The 21113-nt window shown below is 41.9% G+C and overlaps 1 protein-coding gene across 2 annotated transcripts in view; it reads left to right on the top strand.

The window, feature by feature from the left end:
- Positions 1-21113, top strand: part of EXOC4 (exocyst complex component 4) — an 801583-nt gene that overhangs the window by 34259 nt on the left and 746211 nt on the right. For both annotated transcript variants that reach the window (XM_021078821.1, XM_021078822.1), the window contains exon 3: positions 2903-3097. In XM_021078821.1, the coding sequence (XP_020934480.1) occupies positions 2903-3097 (195 nt within the window). The remainder of the gene's footprint in view (positions 1-2902; positions 3098-21113) is intronic.

Below are 21113 nucleotides of genomic sequence, written 5' to 3'. Positions count from 1 at the left end.
ATCTCTTATTTTCCTTTCTTTTGTTTTTGTGTTTTACTTTTTTGGAACTTTGCTCAAGAGTCTCTTCTAACCTTTGTTTTGGATTTTTTTTTTTTTTTTTTTTTGTCTTTTGGTCTTTTGTTGTTGTTGTTGTTGCTATTTCTTGGGCCGCTCCCGCGGCATATGGAGGTTCCCAGGCTAGGGGTTGAATCGGAGCTGTAGCCACCGGCCTACGCCAGAGCCACAGCAACGCGGGATCCGAGCCGCGTCTGCAACCTACACCACAGCTCACGGCAACGCCGGATCGTTAACCCACTGAGCAAGGGCAGGGACCGAACCCGCAACCTCATGGTTCCTAGTCGGATTCGTTAACCACTGCGCCATGACGGGAACTCCTTTTCTGTCATTTTTAATTTCCAAGAGCTGTTTTTCATGCTCTGATTTTTTTTAATAGCATCCCATTCTTGTTTCATTGTAATATCTTCTTTTTTCCCCCCAAGGGATATTAATTAAAGCTTAAACATTTTTTTCCTGCCTAGTTTTTCTTCTTCTACCCCCCTCAGTAATTTTTTTTTCTTTTTTGATGCCTGTCTCTCCATATTGCAGGCTTTGCTTGACTTAATGGTGATCCTTGTCTAACACTTTGGATGGAGGAGGGAGGTGTACTGCAAAGATGATTGGAAATTCGGAGCATGTGGTGGGGCTTGTTTAGTGCTGATTGGGTGGGGACCCAGCGGTTTCCTTGGTGAAACCTCTGATAGGACTATCAATAGCCCTTGGCACTTGGTTGCCTTCCCGGGGGAAAGCCCTAAGCTTCCTGTGTTGGGGCTCAAAGTCAAGCTGCGTGTTATCGGAGCCAGCCCAGGAGGCTAAGGGTCCAGAGAGCACTGAGGACGTTATTTGTCCGTGGGTCCACTTGGACTGCATCCTCCTGTTCTCTCTCCAGGGCCTCACACTCTTCTCTCAGCTGTGTCTGGTATTTCTTGGCCCAGATTCTTTCTAATTGACGCTCTTCAGATTGTACCTCTCCTGTTTGACCATTGCTGGGAGGAGGGGAGTGTGTATCTGCGTGGTTTGATGAGGATGTTTGATGAGGGCTCAAAACACTCAGTTTTAACCTCTTCTCTTGCCTCCTTGTGTCTTTCCCCGGTGCCTCCTTTGCAGTGTTAGCAACCCCACTTGGTGCCATTCATCTTCTCGATGGCTTCCAAGGTTTTCTCGTCATCTTTGGCATTCCCTTCTCTCTGTTCTCTTTTCTTGTTCTATGCTAAAGATAAATAAAATGCTTTGGCCCTCTGATGGGATTCCAGGAAGGAATAGAGGTATAGAACCTTCTTCAACAGGTCTTCAAAGGAGTCTAATGACCCTCCCACCAAAGCTAACAGTCATACCACTATGCTTAACAAGAGTGATTGCAAAATCCCCCTTTTCAGGGCTCTTTTTACATTAGAGAGTTTTGATAAAACTATGATTGAGGCATTGTCCTAACGTTGTAGGATTGGATTAGATGCTTTCCCAGAACGCTTTCTAATTTTAGCATTCTATCTTCATGTTTTCCTTGTTTGTTGGAAAAATGTTGAAATTTATTATTTTTTAATTTTTATTTTTTTAAATCTCTTTGTTCTATTTTTTTTTTGGGGAGGCGGGCCACACCCACAGCAAATGGAGGTTCCCAGGCTAGGGGTCTAATCAGAGCTGTAGCTGTCAGCCTACGCCACAGCAACTCAGGATCTGAGTGAGGCCAGGGGTCAAACCCACAACCTCATGGTTCCTAGTTGGATTCGTTTCCTCTGCGCCATGACCTGGGAACTCTGAAATTTATTTTTGCAATTACCAGAAATACAGCATCAGTGAGTCTGTGCACCACCACACCAAATACTATAGAAGAAGACAGATTTTCAATAGTTAAGAATACGGTAGAGTTTGTAGGGTGGCGGAAATGTCCTAGACAGTGATGAGGGTTTGGCTTACGCAGATGTGTGCATTGGCTGAAACTCCTCAAATGGTACACTTGAGGCAGTCATGCGTAAATCTCACCCTGAAAACAAAACCAAAACTGTAAACAAATACAAAATCCTAATTTAAATAAAAACACATCCAAGGGAATATCAAAAGTCTATGAAAAGAGTTCTGTGAATGTTGAAAGATCATGATTCTCCTCTTGCACGCTATAAAAATCAAAAACTTGTCATTAGGGTAGAAGATGAAAATGTCCTAATTATGTACCTTGTGGTTCTGTCCCTTTTCCTCTCCTCTTCCTTTTATCAAGCTGTGCCTGTATGCTGGTCACCAAACGGTGCAGATCAATGATCACCCCTGCACTTGTCTTATTTAGTAGCTAAAAATTGGAATACATGGCCGTGTGTCCCCATTCGCTTTATTTTGAGTTTATCCCTGGATGTATCATTTCTTTTCTGGAAAGTAGCCTTAGATTTTGGTCAGTTGAGGTGAACTCCCAGTTCCTTGGTTGGAAACTTAAACTGAAATTCTCGCTCCAGAAGGATGGACCCAGTCACCTATCAGCTGAATAGGAAATAGCCCAGGAAGAATGGGCAGGGAAGAGTAGCGTGGACTCTCAAAGCAGTCATTCTCTTTTCGATAGATGAACTTCGCTATGGGAACTTGATAGTTTCAGGGTGCTTGATATCCTGAGCAATTTTTCCTGGATATCCTCAAAGGTGGGGAGTCATTTTTGCATGTCACTGAAGAGAAAGTACAAACGTAGACATGGTCACACAATGCAAGGGAGCCTGTCAGAACTGGGATTCGGAATTTTGCAAGCAGATGAGCCAGAAGGGAATGAACAGGAGTGAGAATTGGGAACTGTGCTTAGAAACAGTGCCGGTGCAGAACACACACCACATTGCAGGTTTGGGCTGGTAAGACTTGGAACTGACCCAAGCTTGAAACTGTTGTGTTGCAGGTGAAGGAGAATCTGCTTTCATGTAAGATGCTGTTGCACTGCAAACGAGACGAACTGCGGAAGTTGTGGATTGAAGGGATTGAACATAAGCATGTCCTGAACCTGCTGGATGAAATCGAGAATATCAAGCAAGTGCCTCAAAAGCTGGAACAGTGCATGGCGAGCAAGCACTACCTCAGTGCCACCGACATGCTGGTAAGGGCATAGCTCCTGTGATGCTGAGGTCAAAGAGCCTTCCTTCCCTTCTCTGCGAATTCTGCCGTTCGTGAAGCACATTACGCACTGCTCTTTTGGGGTTCACAAGCCCTGGCAGGTGAAGCCTGGCTAGTTGGCTTCCTCATTTCAGTGTTCAAAACGGCAGGCAGTTATTCTTGATGTATTGCCTGCTTTGGAACAACAGTGAGGAGCATGGTGGTGAGAAACCAGTACCTAAGTCGTGTTGGAATGGTAACGAGAGGTGTTGTTTTTAGCTTCAGAGGAAGATAGTCAGTGAGTCTCATTTTGAAGAGTGTGATCCGCATGGGAGAGGATGCTAGGAGACTAATAAACTTGACGTTCCCCGAATTCTATGAAGGCACTTTCACATTAGAGCTTTGTTTTTTTCCTTTACATTGGTAAGGAGTAATTCTGGCTGGAATAATTCTGGAAGTAATTTTGTCAAGCAAGGGTACCCAACAGCCGAGCCTTTAGCCTCCATTTTGTCCATTCTGCTACTTTTTGAATTAGAAATGAAAATTCACAGAGGGTTGCAGCTGGTGCTACACGAGGCTGAGCATCAGAAAGATGAGTAAGAAATAAAAATGCAGTATCTTGCTCCCTAACAGTTCCACCTTGCCCAGGGCCTGTGGTTCCTAGAGAGGGCTGCTCTTCTTTCTACCTGCCTTTTCCACACACACTCCCCCGCTGCCTTCTCAGAGTTGTCTGGAGACAACAGAAACTCTCAGCAGCAGATGGACTGTATTTGGATTTTGTTTTCCACAATAGGTAAAGGTCCCTTATCTTTGTTTCAACAAATTAGATTGGCTGCAGCCCTGGAAAGAAACACTGAGAGGAATTAGTGGGAGAAAAACAGGTTAAGTCCTCTAAGTGGTTCTAATTCATTCAGACTTTCAAGAAGAATTTTGCTCCACGTCCATCATAAGAAGCTTTTAAGGAAATTTGGTAACCAAGAGGTGAGATGTGCCGTGATACTCTGTCATAAAAACCTGGTTATATGATAGTTTCACTACTGACTATGGTCTTGTCTTCAGAGTGGCAAAATAATTGATTATTTTCAGGATCTGTTTATAGTGATGTCTTCTTTAATAATGACTATATGGTGTCTGCCAAAAAATGAGTCACCTCTCAGCTTTACTCTTGGTTTGTGTGTTAGGAAGGCATATAGGTGCCAAATTACCAAGATGCAGCAATCAGAGTAGACAAGCTCATTTATGTATATTTGTGTAGCATATATACATCTACTTGAAACATTTTTTGTAGTGGGCCTGCGTTGAAGTAAATGCCATATACTAAAATAGGTAGTTAGGGAGGTCCCTCTGTGGTGCAGTGGGGTTGGTGGCATCTCCGGAGGGCTGTAATGTGGGTTTGATCCCTGGCCTAGCACAGTGGGTTGGATTAAAGGATCCAGCATCGCCGCAGCTGCAACTTAGATCTTGTCCCTGGTCTGGGAACTCCATATGCTGCCAGGTGGCCAAAGAAGAAAATAAAGGTTTTTAGTATTTATTTCTGTGTTAATTATGTTCATTTTAGGATTTCAGATTTTAGGATTAGCCTTTATTCCTTAAGGGCTAATTTATTTAAGAGCTAATTAATAATGAATCTGGTTTTTAAAAATTATTATTTTTTAAAATTATTTTTTGCACCTTTTTTTTTTTTTTTTTTTTTTTAAGAGGGCTGCACCTGCGGCATGTGGAAGTTCCCAGGCCAGGGTTTGAATTGGAGCTACACCTGCTGGCCTACACCACAGCCACAGCAACACAGGATCTGAGCCTCTTCTGTGACCTACACCACAGCTTGTGGCAATACGAGATCCCTGGCCCACTGAGCGAGGCCAGGGATCAAACTTGCATTCTCATGTATTCGCTTCCACTGCACTACAACCGAAACTCCTAAATTATTATTATTATTATTATTATTTTTGTCTTTTTGCCTTTTCTAGGGCCACTCCTGCGGCATATGGAGGTTCCCAGGCTAGGGGTCCAGTCGGAGCTGTAGCCACCGGCCTATGCCAGAGCCACAGCAATGCAGGATCCAAGCTACGTCTGCAACCTACACCACAGCTCATGGCAACGCCAGATCCTTAACCCCCTGAGCAAGGCCAGGGATCAAACCTGAAACCTCATGGTTCCTAGTCGGATTCCTTAACCACTGCACCATTACGGGACCTCCCTAAATTATTTTTTTAAGGACCCTGTTAACTACTTCTTCAAATTCATGGTCTCAAGTTAGAGAAATTCAGCTCTAGTTCACTTACGTAGTAAGGCAGTTGCTTTACTCATGTACCCAATCTGCTGAAGGAACGGAAGTGTGTGTGGAATGCCATCTGTATGGTCTTCCTGTGTGTTTTCTTCATTGCTTTACTGTAGACTTTCTTCCACGTGTGGGCAGGTTGGGTGTTTGGAGGAAAAGAAGGATTGTACACTGTATCTTACATCTTTCTAGCTTTGCCGTGGAAAATAATCTTTTTGTTGTAATTTGAAAATATGGGAGTCAGTTCTAGGTGGGGCCGGCTTAGGAGCTGTGATTGTCAGTTCTAACTAAAAACCATGTGGTCGGGGGAAGAGGGGGCCTGAAGAGTTGGCTGGGAAGGAAGGGCAGTCACCTCCAGAAAAGTGTGTGAGAGACATTTCCCAGAAGCTCCTTTTATCTGTTTGTAGTTCTTTATGTATTGTAGATACTAATCCTTTGTCTGTTTGATGTATTGTAAATACCACTTTCCAGTTGGTGGTGTATCTTTTTTTTTTTTTTTTTTTTTTTTGGATTATCTCTTATTAAAAAGTTTAAAAAATTTAATCCAATAATGTTTTTCATTCTTTTTTCCTTTGTTAGGTGATGTTTGTTTTGAGAGAATTTTTTTATCTGATTGTCGTAAAGAGAATATCCTATATCATTATCGTTAATCCATTTAAAATCTCTTTTCATATATGGTATGAACTAGAGATCTAATTTTATCTTCTACATAAGCTTAATAATTGGCTCAGATCATTTATTGACTTCATTTCCTACTGATAGATAATTCCACCTTGGTCACATTCCCACCTTGGTCACATTCCCAGTTTTCGCTTAATGCGTGGGCCTGTTTCTGAGCTCTTTATTTTGTTCAGTTGGTCTTGTCTGTATCTGCACTAAAACCATGCTTTTTAAATTACTACTGTTTTATAATAATCTTGATTGCAGGTGAAGACATTCCATCACTTTGACATTCAGAACTGTCTGTTCTGTTCTTGGCCCTTTACTCTTCCATGTGAGTTTTGGTTGTCAACCTGTCAAATTCTGTGAAAAACCTGACGGGATTTTGATTAAATTTAAGAGAATTTCATCTTAGTAATAACAAATCTTTCAGTAAACAGGGTATTTCATTTATTATAGTCTTCATGTATGTCCTTCATAATAATGCTTAGTAAGGTATTCCCCAGAGGTCTTTCATGTATTTGTTAGTTTTGGCTATTATTTTTTGTTCCTTTTTAAAACAATCACTCTTTATTAATGATATTATCTCGTTCTGTGTTGCTGATAGATAGGGGTGTGATAGATTTTTATTTTTATTTTTTTTACAAATGATAAATTTCCCTGAACCTAATCCTAATCATGCTTGGAAAATGATTTTATTCTTGAAGACTGGGCTCAAATTTCATTCGGTTTCTGAATGTCCCAGGTAATTAGATGCTTTTCTTTCTTTCTTTCTTTCTTTTTTTTTTTTTTTTAATTACATGTTTTTGTTGTGGTAAGAATACTTAACACATAAGTAGATGCTTTTCTTTGTTTCCATAAGCTGTATGTATTTCATTGAACTATAACTCCTTTTGTTTGTAGGGTAGGTCATTGAGCACAGGGACTATGTATCTTACCTATTTTTGTCTACCCTGTATTTAGCATAATGCACTTCATGTTGGCAGCCTTCACAGATGATTGGCCACATGGGTAACTACATGGAAGACTTTCACACCACTAAACAGGAAAGGGTACTTTTATCTCCAGGGGTTCTGGTCTGCTTTTTCTCTTCTGGTTTGGGTTTTGTGTTGCGCATTTGTTTCTTTTTTAATTTTTTATTTTCCCACTGTACAGCAAGGGGATCAAGTTATCCTTACATGTTACATTACAATTACATTTTTCCCCCCACCCTTTGTTCTGTTGCAACGTGAGTATCTAGACAAAGTTCTCAATGCTACTCAGCAGGATCTCCTTGTAAATCTATTCACATTTGTTTTTTAACAGCAAGGTTCTCTAGTTTCTGACCCTTTCCCCCCCTGCAATATTGAAATGAACAACAAAAACAGTATAATTATAATAGTAGCTAATATGTATTCAGCCCTCCCTGTGTGCTGGTATCCTTGTAAGTATGTTGCATTTGTTAACACTTTGCATTTTCAGGAGCCCATGTGAGAGAGAGCTTTCTGATAGCCTCCCCATTTTGCAGATGAGGTAGTTGCTTTGAAGGACCTAGAAGCTTAGCATATCCTAATATACAGGAAGATTTCATAAAGGTAGGACTTAAAGCATGCTCAAAAGAAATATTCTTCAATTTGGCCCCTTGTATATAAGAGTGAACAGTAAGGTCCATAATTGCTTTTTCATTGGACTTCATAGGAGCAAATAATCCTATTTCCTTTCCCCGTGGCTATGTGCTATTAGAAGTAAAATCTACTTAAGGCGTCTCAAGGGTCCAAATGGAAATCTTTGCTGAGACATTGGAGGAAAGTGAAGACAGGACAATCTAGTCTTTCAAAACCTTCTGATTTCCTTGGATCTGTTTATCAGAAGCTTTTGCATTTCCATTTTAAGGCAGGTGCAGATGCCCAGTAATTTAATCCCTACTCAAGTTAATAAATCCAGAGTAAATAAATCAGTGGTGACCCGTGGCTCTTGTCAGCGCCTCCAATTCCTGCTTCCCCATCAGAATGGGCTGAGAGCTATAGACTTGGCTGCTAGATGGGATATTTATTTCTTTGGATATGATAACCTGAGCACTGCCTAAAATAATGAAATTGTCATGACAGGGGAATGTCTGCAAATAGGCATGGCCTTTTGTTTCCTCCTTCAAGGTAAACAGCTGTGGTTAGCTTATGAAAAGCTAGAAGTGACCCAACGAGAAGCCTGTATCCGTCACGTTGAAATCAGAGAGTTGATTAATACTGGAGCCTGTAGCTTTGTGATATGTATGGTTTAAATTAGACCTTTGCAGTCGTGGTGCCGGATTGATGCAAGCCCGTTAATGACCGAATTTCTGGTTGCTGCATCACATTTCTGCCGTCTGTCCTTTGTATTCCACTCACATTAATTGAAGTAATTTTGCCAGTGAAGCGTGTTTCAAACCTCTGCATTTAAATTGAAATTTTAATTCCCTTATTGTCTTGAAAAGACGGCTGAAGATGCCTTGTTACAGGTTTCATTATCACTCAAAACACTCCAGCTGCTGGTTCTAATGTACAATGACTGATTAATTCTGGGAAGAATTATTAATATAAGAATAATAGCTTCTTCCCAGTGGCATGAGGTACCCAGGAAGGTATTTCATGATAGTCAATATTTTTATGAACTTTTTTTTTTAAAAGGAGAATTTGTGTGGAAGTCTGCGTCAAACTGAAATTGCACAGATGAGCTTTGAAAACCACTCACACAGGTTCTGATGTATCCACCCCTAGAAGTCAATTCATAATTGCATTCAATCAGTGGAAACCAAGCCAGTGTGAGTAGTTGGGAAGCACTTTAGCTGACAGTCACAAGGCGTATAACTAAAATAATATTTTTCTTTTCTAAGGCTTCCTGAGATAGTAGAGATTTTTAAGGTCTCTTGATCATTTTTGTCTTTTTTATTGATAGGCCTTTCAGAATAGAATCCATATCTGTATAGTAAGATAAGGATTATTATAATTATAATAACATATTTTTGTTAGCAGCCTTCTTCCCAGAGGATTCCAGAGTGCTTTGCTGAGTGAATGGTATAGCAGGATTAATTCACTTACCCTATGAAAATGTGGCCACATCTGGGATTAGGAAAGTCAAACAGCTTTTTTTTTTTTTTTTTTTTCTTTTTAGGGCTGCACCTTTGGCATATGGAAGTTCCCAGGCTAGAGGTTGAATTGGAGCTGCAGTTGCCCGTCTACGCCACAGCTACAGCAATGCCAGATCCAAGCCACTTCTGCAACCTACACCACAGTTCATGACAATGCTGGATCCTTAACCCACTGAGCGAGACCAGGGATCGAACCCTCATCCTTAGGAGCACTAGTTGGGTTCATTAACCACTGAGCCATGATGGGAACTCTCAGCTATTTGATTGCATGGTTTCCTAAGATTGTATAATAAAAATAAGTGTACTTGTAGTATTTTTAGTTTACAAGATCTTTTGCAGTTGTTGGCCAACAGTCAAGGGTGTGAATGTCCGTATGGGCCTTAGTGGGCCCATGGACCTGTGCTTGAAATCCTAGCTTTGACTCTTACTAGCTGAGTGACTTGGGGCTAAATAGTTAATTTGACTTGTCTGAAAGTTGGAGTTGAGAATGATAAATGCCCCCAAGGGTTGTTGAAGGGATTAAATGAAATACAAAGCTATACGTATGAAGTTCCCACAGTATATATAGTAAGACCTTAGGAATGTTATTTGTAATTGATTATTTTTACTGATAGTGTAGGAAAGGATACAGTACTTGCTCCCATTTATGCCCTCAAAACCCAGTCTGAGTTGTACAGGTTTTGAGCTGATAGGAATTGAAGTAGGGCTGGGTAGGTTAAACAGCTTTTTTTTTTTTTTTTTTTTTTTTTGGTCTTTTCAGGGCCGCACCCTTGGCATATGGGGGTCCCCAGGCTAGGGGTCTAATCGGAGCTGTAGCTGCCGGCCTACATCACAGCTACAGCAATGCAGGGTCCAGACTGCATCTGCGACCTACACCACAGCTCACAGCCAGATCTTTAACCCACTGAGCAAGGCCAGGGATCAAATCTGCATCCCCATGGATGTTAGTCAGATTCATTTCCACTGAGCCACAATGGGAACTCCCTAGGTTAGGCCGTTTTGATTCCTTTTCTTCTTGCCCAACATGGACATTGGGCTGAATGAAAGACTACCTACCCCACATTTTATAAGGTTAAGGAAGTCTTACAGTCAGAGATCATGTCTCAGGGAACAAGTCTAGTCTGCTCTAATACATACGCAGATGCATGACCAAGACCCCAAGGTTATATGCTGTATTCTGGGAAATTGGCATGAACCAATTTAAGATTGTCATCAGTCAACTCTTCTGCTTACATCAAGTATATGTTTGTTGGATACTTGTTGACTGTCTAATTATAAACAATATAATTTGCTTGTAAACTATCCAAGATCATTTTGTTGTAAAGTCTAGTCTTAGGTAACTACATGTGTTAATCTGTTGGGTGTTGTCATTAGATGTAAGCCGGTTCACTGTCGGAGGCAGCTTATCAAAAAACGTTGATTTTAGTAGTAGAATAGTTGAGGTTAAGCTTTGTTTCTGACAGTCCTTAGATAGTTTTTCTGGCACCTCATTGGTCCTTCTATGTCACGAGCGAATAGACTAATTCCTCTTTTCTTAGAAAATGGGTGGGGAATGGGTGGTCATGCATCCAATATGAAATGGTTCAGTGCCTGAAAGTAAGAAAAAAGGCCAAAATGCATATCCCTTTCTTGTGACCTGAAAGTTTCTGAGATGTCACAGGACTGCTTTTTCCCATCATGACTCTGGGAATGGTATTGAGGTGAAAGCACTATAAATACAGGAGCTGGACATTATAGTGAACTTCCTGGACTTAATCTGAAAGTGGTTCAGTGATTGCAGAGATGTTTCAAGATTCCATATAGATTTTTCTGCAACATGATAAAAAATATATCAGTGATCAATAATGAAATAGCCGCCATTAAAGCCCATCTGTTCCTAGTGTGGAATGTTGATTTGAAAGCCAATATTCTGTACTAATAATTAGTCAGGAAGAATTTGGCACATATTTTGATAGACAGATGAATGTCACTGTGCCATTGCTGATCTCTTGTGTTATATGTATATGGATCTGTGAAGGTGGCCTCAATCATGAGGGAGCTTACATACTAGTAGGAAGAAACAGATGATGAAGAAACAGCATCTCACATCCTGATCAGTACAACAAGGTAGGGGATTCGGGAATACTGGTTGTGGGAGAAGAGTAGTATGTGTGGTTTGCTTTTTTTTTTTGGGCCACGCATGTGTCATGCAGAAGTTCTTGGGCCAGGAACTGAACCCATGCCAGAGCTGTAACTAGAGCCACAGCAATGATAGGGTTGAATCCTTTACCCACTCAGCCACAAGGGAACTCCTGGTTTGCTATTTATTTATTTTTGCTTTTGGGGGCTATACCTGTGGCATATGGAAGTTCTCAGGCCAGGGGTCCAATCGGAGCTGCAGCTGCAGGCCTATGTCACAAACACAGCAAGGCCAGATCTGAGCTGCATCTGTGACCTACACCACAGCTCACAGCAATACTGGATCCTTAACCCACTGAGCGAGGCCAGGAATTGAACCTGCAGCCCAATGGATACTAGTCGGTTTCGTTACTGCTGAGCCATGATGGGAACTCCTGGCTTGCTGCTTAAATCGGGGGAGTCAGCTGTGCCTGCTCTTGACTGCATTTGGGACCCCTGCATTCCCTCAAATACTTAGATCTAAATTTCTTTGCAAAAAGATTAAGAAAAAGCCGGAAAGGAAAGATATTAAGTGAGTAGCCTCAGTTTTTGTGTCCTAAATTAAGTAACTTCGGTGTGGCAGCATTATTTTTCTTCTCGAGAATGAAAGCACAGGGCTTTGCAGTAACTATTTTTCTTGTTGCTCAATGCCCTTGACTTTGTTTTTGCAGGCTCAGGTTTTTAAAAGCCACACCGATAGGCACTGGGTTACTGTAATACCTTTCCTTGTGTTGTAGTTTGCTTTTTTTTTTTTTTTTTTTTAATCTGCTCTTCATTTGCCTCTTTTATTTTAAAGCAAATAGAAATTCTGTTTTACTACACTAATCTCATAAGGTTCAGCAGTTTTTAACTGGCTCACCTGGCTGTGGGGCAGTGATTCCCAAACTCTGCACATTAGGGGATCTTTTAAGAATCCTAAAGCCTGGTCACACCCTAGAAGACTGATGGATTACATTGAAATTTCTGAGGGATGGGACACCCTAGTTTGAGTAGTTTTTGGCATTCTCCAGGTGATTCTAGTGTTGAGACAAACCTGGAACCATTAATGGAGGGTATGCCCTCTACTGTGCAATAGGCTAAAACTAATTGTCCCTGACTTCATTTAACACCTGCTCTAACTGGTACATAGAAAGCAAATACTGCATAAGACACACATGGTGATATTCACATTGACATGGAGTAGTTGTATGTTGACCTAAGTTGCTGTATTGCTATCTTCTGTTGCAGATTTTGGATTGAGCTGATGGTTATTTGGCTCTTATTCAGATTTTTTAGCTGGAATATTTGGTCAGTGTGTTTTGTCTAATGATTAAATGAGATGCTCTAATGATTAAACGAGATGCTCATCAGGTTTGGGATGACTTGAACTTTTTGAAGCCGTCGTCTTGGTGCTCTGATTTCTGTACCTGTACTGTGTTTTTATCTTACTGCTGGGATTTAATGGATTGAAATTGGAGTACAGATTTGTTTATGGGTCAGTGGTGGCTAGGTCCAACATGGTATGATGAAAACAAAATGTGTCGAAAAGCCAGACGTTCTTAAGTCTAGTCCCAACCCAACAAGCCCCCCATTCTGTAAGCTTAGATAAATGCATCACTTTCTCAGTAGCCTCTTCTGTAGAGTGGCTATACAGCTACTTACCCTGTCTACATTATAGAGTGATGGTGAGAATAAAATGAAATTTTGTATGGGTACAGTGCTTTGTGAAATAGAGCGGCGGTATACAAATTTGGGTGGGGTAGGTAGCATTGTTGTCATCACTGTCACACAGGGCCAGGTGAAAAGAAAAAGTGGTAGTCTGGGGCTTGTTGCATTGGACAGTGCTGCGATCACTAGGGTAGGAATGTTTTAATCAGATTAACTCTATGCACATGCACAAACATTTTCACACTTGAGTTTGTAGGAGGAATGACCTCAGTCAGGAATAATACACAAGTCCTTTGCTGATATCCTCCATCACATTTCGGGTTTTAGCCTTACCTAGGGACTCGCTTGAACAAGGTTTTGATTGGTCAGTCTGTGGCCAGTTGGGGACCCAATAAATGCATAAATTGCAGGTGGGAACACACTGTCGTTGCTGGGCGTCCCCTCTCTCAACTTGATGGTGGTCTGCGGATGCGGGTCGGTAGTTTCTGCTTGACCTTGACAAGACAGGGGGAGTTTGCTAAAGAAAGAAGTCTTCTCTGATCAATTCCCACTGTGGCTGAGTGGGTTAAGAACCTGACATGGTGCCTGCGATGGTGTGGATTTGATCCCTGACCTCGCTCAGCCGGTTAAGGAAACCAGCATTGCCTCACGCTTCGGTGTTGGTCGCAGATGCGGCTCGGATCTGGCATTGCCATGGCTGTGGTGTAGGCAGGCAGCTGTAGCTCCTATTTTACCTGTAGCCTGGAAACTTCCATATGCTGCAGGTGTGGCCCTAATAAAAAAATCTGATTCATCCTGATACAAATTACTTACGATTGCCTAGCTCTTAGAATGAAAAAAAGCCGTTGTCATTTCACATTCTGTTGTGGGATTTTAAGAGTTGATGTTGGTGAAGAGCCACAGAAATGCTGATCATTTCTAATGGATTTGGGGCTTTTGCCAAGTGTGGGTGAAATTGTCTTGATTCACTTAGGTGACCCTAAAATGATTTACAGAGACCTCTTTGCCAACCCTTCAGAGGAGAGTATTGTGTAAATTTTTCTCTTCCTCAAATAACAAATAAGATGACAAAGGCAAGTGACTTTGGGACACTTGTTAAAAATGCAAATATCTTGCCCAGTTGTCTCTTCTCTTGGATTTTAGAGAGTAGAAACCTAGGTTTTAATGCTCTCTTTATGGAGCACTGATGGGAACCGAGAATTGAAGGGATCATAAGATTAAGAACAAAGAAGGGTTTTCTTTCATGAGCTTTTCCATAAGCAATTACAATTCTTATCTTACAAGGTGTGAGGTACAGTTTCATTTCATCATGAAAGTGATTGTGAACAAATCTCTTGTAAGTCCATTTAGAACAAAATAAGGCTCTAATTTGGCGTTATGCATTAGAAGCCCTAAATGTCTGCATAACTTTGCACTTGGAATTCTACTTCTTGACTGTTATTTTGGGGAAGGAATTAAGCATTTTAACTCTGAGGTATTCAGGGAATGTATACTAAGATAATTATCACACTAAGATTTATGGAAGTAAAAATTATCAATTCCTAAGTGATGGGGAGTTGATTTAGGTCATTTGAGAAATATTCATATTATGAACTAGTAGGAAAACACGAAACATCATATGTTTAGTGGTGGGAAGATGTTCCCAATGCATTGCCAAGTGAGAAAAGCATATTTAAGAATAACAATATTTTTGTAAAAATTGCCCGTGGAAAAATGATTGGAAGGAATCAGGTTAAAATATATTACTTTATAAAATTAGTAAAAATGGGGATTTTTTTTTTTTTGCTTCGTAATTCTGATCTTGGAGAGACAGCAGTGGGTGATGGCTTGAAGCGAGATCTTAATTCTCTGCTCAGGAAATGAACCTGAGGAGCCTGGATGAAAACCAGGAATCCTAGCCACTAGACCAGCTGGAGGCTGAAAGCAGAATTGCCCTGACTCTTGTGCCCTGTTGAAAGCAAGAATGTTTTGAGGAGACACATACTGTAAAAAGAGTTTATTGTTAGAAACACAGTACAACATGTGGTGGAGCCCACAGAGAATTAGTTTATTTTGTAATACATATTTTAAGGCAGAAGCAAAGCTTCCCAAAGGGGAAGCGAGGGTGCAGGCATCCCCCTGAGTGAGGAGTGTGCCAGAGAGGTGATTTAAGTCACATACAGACACTTTTTCCAAGTCTTTGTCTTCCTTTGGCCAATTGCCTTTTTATCTTTGACACCACCCCAGACCCAGGGCCCTCCCCTGATCTGCCTGTGCCTCTTTTGGCCAAGATGAATCCCAAAGATGAGCGTGGCAGGAAGGTTATCTAGACTTACTATGGCCTGGTGCCCCCTCCCTTTCTGACCTGGAGGGGTCTTTTTGTGCATGTGTAGTTGGGGGTCTCCCTGACCTGAGGATGGGAAGTATGTGACCTCTTGACCTTTTGCCCAAGCAGGTCTTTTGATCCTGTCATTACCATTGTTTAACAAGTTCACCGAAGACACGTACCATTTATTTGCCTTACACCTGTTGTTAGTTCTGTCTTGAAGTATAGACAGGTGGCTGGTTGTAAATTGTAGATGTTTATCCCAGAACCCAACCATCTCCTGCCTCAAGAAGTGGAAACAAGAGGCTGGTTGTAAATGTCTATCCTGGAGCCCATCTATCTCCTGCCTCAGTTTTGTTGTTCTTGTGTTCTTGGTCGAACATCTATTACTTGTATAATTTGAAAGAAACATAAAGGTTAAGAAGAGAAGTACATTTCTGGGCCTCACCTTTTTTTTTCCAGTCTGTAAAATTGGGGTTGGGGCCTCAGTGTTAACTTTTAAAGGCCCCTTACAATGGAAAATGCTTACATTTCATTTCTTAGATACTGTCATTCCGTGAAGCTTGGACTGAAGACTTGGTTTCCTATACTTTACAAAAGGAGGGGAAAAAAAAAAAAAGGTTTGCTTTATAATATGCTTTTTTTCTCATAAAATGAGAATTATATCTGGTAGTGTGCCCTGTTTACGAAAAACCAGAAAATTTGGGAGAACCCCAAAGAAATCTTAAAAAGAGTGAATAGGTGGTCTGCTTTTAGAATAAACATTTCACCAGCAGTTACAGGATGAGCTCTTTCATGAAGTTGGAAATCGAAGTTGATCTTTTTGAGTTTTGCTTTCTGAGATAGATTTGAAGATCCTTGAAAGAAATTCATGTGTAAAAGGCCTTTTCTTTGACAGCACTTTAGTTTACAGCCCCCCCCTTCCTTCACTTATCAATAACTTCATCTCATTTGCTTTATCCTGTAAATTCCATTATCTCCCAGGCAGTCTATTGCATTAAGCCTTTAGTACCTAATATCGCCTCATTTACATTGACACGTGCTTGACCTCAGCCCTTCTCCTCTCTTTGTTAATGCACCAGCAAGCACTGATATCTCTCCGGAGCATTATCATTTGGCTGTTAGCTCAACTAATAACAACCCTTCATTTGAGCTGATGAAGGTTTATTAAATAAAAACAGGCAATAACCCTGGCGACAACGAAGGGGGAATGGAGGTGGACAACATCCTGTTTGAGTGGTGAGAGCCTGCTGGGTCTGCATCACAGCTATTGGGTTTCCTGAGGGAGGGGAAGGGGCACCTGAATGGGGCTGATCAATATTACGTTAGCAAACTGACTTTAAGAATGGGCTTTTTTGATGGCCCGATTGATTTGATCCCCGGTGACTGGCCCCAAGCAGAGGAGTTGGGGGTGGGGTTGGAGTCGTGTTCTTGCTCCAGGCACTGGGCCTTGCTCCTGTTGTTGGGGACGTGGCTCAGATTGTCAGTGTGGGAAAATGAGACACCTGAACACGGGGAGATCTCGACAAGTCTCTTGACCTCTGCAAGAGGGCGCGGGGGCTCAAAAAGCACGTGCGAAGAAGGAAAGACCCTCCCCTATTTATCCCTAAGGCAGGTGATGTACCCGTCCCCATCCCAGTGGTCAGGTCAGGGCGCACATTCATCTCCATTGGCTAATTTGAAACAAAATGTTACTGGGAGAAGAAGGAAAGAGGAAGGAGGGGTCACAGGAAGGCTTTGAAACCAGAGCAAATTGGAGTCACCAAGATTTCCTTGGACAGAAGAGACGTTATGTTGCTTTCCACACTGTGATGCAGCTTTCTTGGGACGTCTGTCTTCAGTACCAAGCTCAGTAGACCTGAGGCCTTCAGTCAAAGGGCTGGCCGAACCTTAGGGAGCCAAAAATCTCTCAGTCTTCTCCAGTGCACCTGGGATCAGGGATTCTCTTTTTCCTCCAGATCCTCTAAGACTCCTTGAAACCCCCATGATAGCCCTGAGCCTTGGATGGATTGCCTTTATCAAGTTTATATTTAATAGGATTTTTGTGAACAAAACCCTTTGGGGTCACATGCTTGTTTTTTAGAATCATATACATGTAATAGGATTATATTGTGCAAGTAAAATTGTTCTTAGTTTCCCTGTGCAGTTACATGTAGGGCTCTATGTAAGGCCACAGCCTTTTTAGGGGCCGCACCCATGGAGGTCTCTAGGCTAGGGGTCCACTTGGAGCTGTAGCTGCCGGCCTACGCCAGAGCCACAGCAATGCCAGATCCAAGCCGAGTGTGGGACTTACACCACAGCTCACGGTAATGCCAGATCCTTAACCCACTGAGCAAGGCCAGGGATCGAACCCGCAACCTCATGGTTCCTAGTCGGATTCGTTTCCCCTGTGCCACAAGGGGAACTGCAATAGTTGATCATTTTTGACTCAAGAAAACAGTAGTATCATAGGGTTCAAATTTTAAACTGAAAAGGAAATCCTGTGTTTTTGTTTTTAACCTGCTTTTGGTTTCTTTGACCAGTTTCTGGTGAAGAGTAAAATCTATCTTCGGGAAATACATTGAGACTAAATGGAGATGTTTGGTGAGTGACCCAGGATTCCTGGTGGTGAACATCTTGCGTCGAGATCCAGGAGGAGACATCTTGGGCTCATCCGGGACACCCTGGGCCTGAATGCGGAGAATTGTAGGTGGAGGGCTGTCTTGAGCAGGAGGGACTAAAGACACCAGAGTTGGCCTTCCTCCAGTTCAGGGGCCCAGGGGCAGCAGGCCAATGACCTGGATATTAAGTCAATCTCCTGTTCCAGGGCATGTTTCTTTGTTCATGGCCAGAGATTTTTAGTGGCCTTATGTAGTTGAGATTGTTCAAAAAAATTTAACTTGTGTCTTAAATACGTATGGGAAGCTATCAATTCTCTGGAGTATCCTTATTTTGATTAAATTTTTTTTTTTTTTTTTTTGTGTGTGTGTGTTTTCAGGGCTGCACCTGCGGCACATGGAAGTTCTCAGGTTAGGAGTCCCATCAGGACTCCAGCTGGCGGCCTACACCACAGCTACAGCAACGCCAGATCTGAGCCGAGTCCATGACCTACACCACAGCTCACAGCAATGCTGGATCCTTAACCCACTGAGCAAAGCCAGGGACCTCATGGATAGACTCAGATTTGTTTCCTGAAATATTTTTATTTTGTATCTTTCTACTGCATATGTAAGTTGGGCCAAGGCAACATTTTCGGAGTGGTTATGTTGTTTTATAAGAAAAATACTCCTTTAAGGGAAACGTCCTGACCTGTTGAAAAGTAATAGAACATTTTGGAAAGATGTCATCATCAAAGTCCTAAAGGAAATAATTGTTTTGGACCCAACAGGGGCAACACACTTGCTTTCTTTAGGGAACATTGTTGCCAAAATAAGCATTTTTATTAGCTAACAGACCTTTTCTAAATTGGTTTTGTTTGTGCTTAAAAGGTGTTCTTCTGTTTTGGCTTGAACCTTTATTCTCTTTAGAAAGAGTTAGTATTCTCATTTACCTTGGTATATCTCACCTCCTCCAGCTAAAATAAAGATGGGTACTTTCTCTTCCAGCATTTCTTCATTTAAGCAGCTGTTGAGCATGGCCAACTTTGGCGTTCCACGAAAACTCCCACTGGTTCATGTTAAAGCACACAACTAGATCTGTTCACCTAATCAGCTTGAGCAAGACCGGCAGAGGACAAATGCTTCACTATGAAATAATTATTTCCCACCTTAACCTAAAATGCAGTTGAGAAGTGGGCATTTGGGAAAGAAAATTAAAGGGTGCTGTCGTTCCTAATGACAAAGATTTCCTTTGTTGTAGACTCATGTCTCAATTCAGGGCAAAATTTGTTGAAACGCCAGACAATTCTTGATTATGTACATTCTATTAATAACCCCTTGACCTATTTTTTGATTTATAGAAGTAGTTTTTCAGATGGCTGTTTTCTTAAATGGATAGGTTTCTAACAGTGAAACATACTATCCTGTTCACTAACATGTCTTAAAACATTTTGTAGATGTTTGCTTCTTGTCATAACCCTAAGAGAAATTCTTGTTTTCAACTCCAAAACAGATTGCTGTTACCCCTGTGAGCAGTTTCCAGCTCTGATGAGTGGAACACTAAAGATCTAAAGTAGATCTCTAGATTAAAGTAGAACATTATAATAGATGTTCTGGAGTTCCCACTGTGGCACAGTGGAAACCAATCCGACGAGGAACCATGAGGTTGTGGGTTTAATCTCTGGCCTGGATCAGCGGGTTAAGGGTCTGGCATTGCTGTGAGCTGTGGTGTAGGTTGCAGACATGGCTTGGATCCCGTGTTGCTGTGGCTGTGGTGTAGGCTGGCAGCTGTAGCTCCAATTCGACCCCTAGCCTGGGAACCTCCATATGCTGTAGGTATGGCCCTAAAAAGACAAAAAGACCAACCCCCCCCCCCAAAAAAACCAAAAAAGATGTTCTGTGAAAAAATGCCCTGTTGGCAGTACCCACTCCCCCTTTCTCCTCCCCGATTTATTTTTGAAAATATGTGTAAGAAAACTTCCAAACACATGTAGTTGGCTCATTATGGTGTAATCTACCTTTAAGAAATAGTGCAGCAGAGCTGAGAATTCTAGAAGGTCATGGGAGAGATCATTTGGGACCACGCTATTCATGGCATCCATCTGTGAGCAGATACATAGCGTTCACCAGTGGACCGTTCCACTGTATGTTGTCTGTCTGATCTTGCATTGGCAGGACCTTTTTTTTTTTCTCGTCTTTTTAGAGCCACACCCATGGGGTTGAATTGGAGCTGTATCTGCTGGCCTACACGACAGCCACAGCAATGCCAGATCCGAGCTGCATCTGCCATCTGCACCACAGCTCACGGCAACGCCAGATCCTTAACCCACTGAGAGAGGTCAGGGATCAAATCTGCATCCTAACGGATATGAGTCAGATTCGTTTCCCCTGCGCCACGGCGGGAACTCCTGCAGTATCTCATCCTGTCACTTTAGTATATACTATGATATGATTCATTGTTGTGTGTTAGACTTCTGAACCTGATTTTCATTATTTCTCAAATAACCTATTAACTGCCCCCTTTAATCCACCTGCATCTCTTGATGTTTCATCAGTGATTTATTTAGAAAGCGTTCTGGGAGTTTCCCTTGTGGCACAGTGGGTTGGTTAAGGATCTGGTGTTACCACTGCAGCGCTGCTGTAGAACAGGTTCGATCCTTGGCCTCAAACTTCCACACGCCCCAGGTGTGGGCAAAAAATAATAAAAAAATAAAGTGCTCTGTAAGTTACTGGGCCAAATGTGGGTCCGCTCCCGTGTGCACAGTAAAGCCAGTCTGTTGACACTGGCTCGTAGTGACAGGAACTGTGGCCTTATTGCAGGGCTCAAGGAAAGGATCTAGGGAAGCTTGTGCTGAAAAGACTTGAACTCCCTGAAGGCTTTCAGGGAAAAGTTTTTAAGGACAAGGTCAGGGGAGGGGAGTCGCTGGGTGTATGATCAGCTCGTGCACATTCTTTTGACTGGTTGGTGATGAGGTCGAGAGACGACATCAGCCTTCTGGTTCCAACTGGTCTGGCGTCTGTGTGCTTCTGGGCAGCCTGCAGTTAAATTCTTCCCCCTGGCGGGGGTTTCAGTATCAGCAAAATGGCTCAAAGGACACAGCTCAGAGTATTATCTATAGTCTTTGAGCAGGAACTGGAGGTCCATGGCTAAAGTATTATTTTGTCTTGCCTGACTGTTTTCCTTTTTTTCTGGATTTCCTCACTCCTCTAAATAATAATTTGAGTAATTTTTTTTTTTAATCGACAAGAGACAAGCAAAGGACATGGGACAGTGGGGGTGGGGATCTTGTTCCG

The sequence above is a fragment of the Sus scrofa genome, chromosome 18 (assembly GCF_000003025.6).
Source record: "Sus scrofa isolate TJ Tabasco breed Duroc chromosome 18, Sscrofa11.1, whole genome shotgun sequence".
In the NCBI taxonomy this organism is placed as follows: Eukaryota; Metazoa; Chordata; class Mammalia; order Artiodactyla; family Suidae; genus Sus; species Sus scrofa.
Note: the sequence above shows the minus strand (reverse complement) of the source record. Positions and strands in the feature narration are given on the sequence as shown.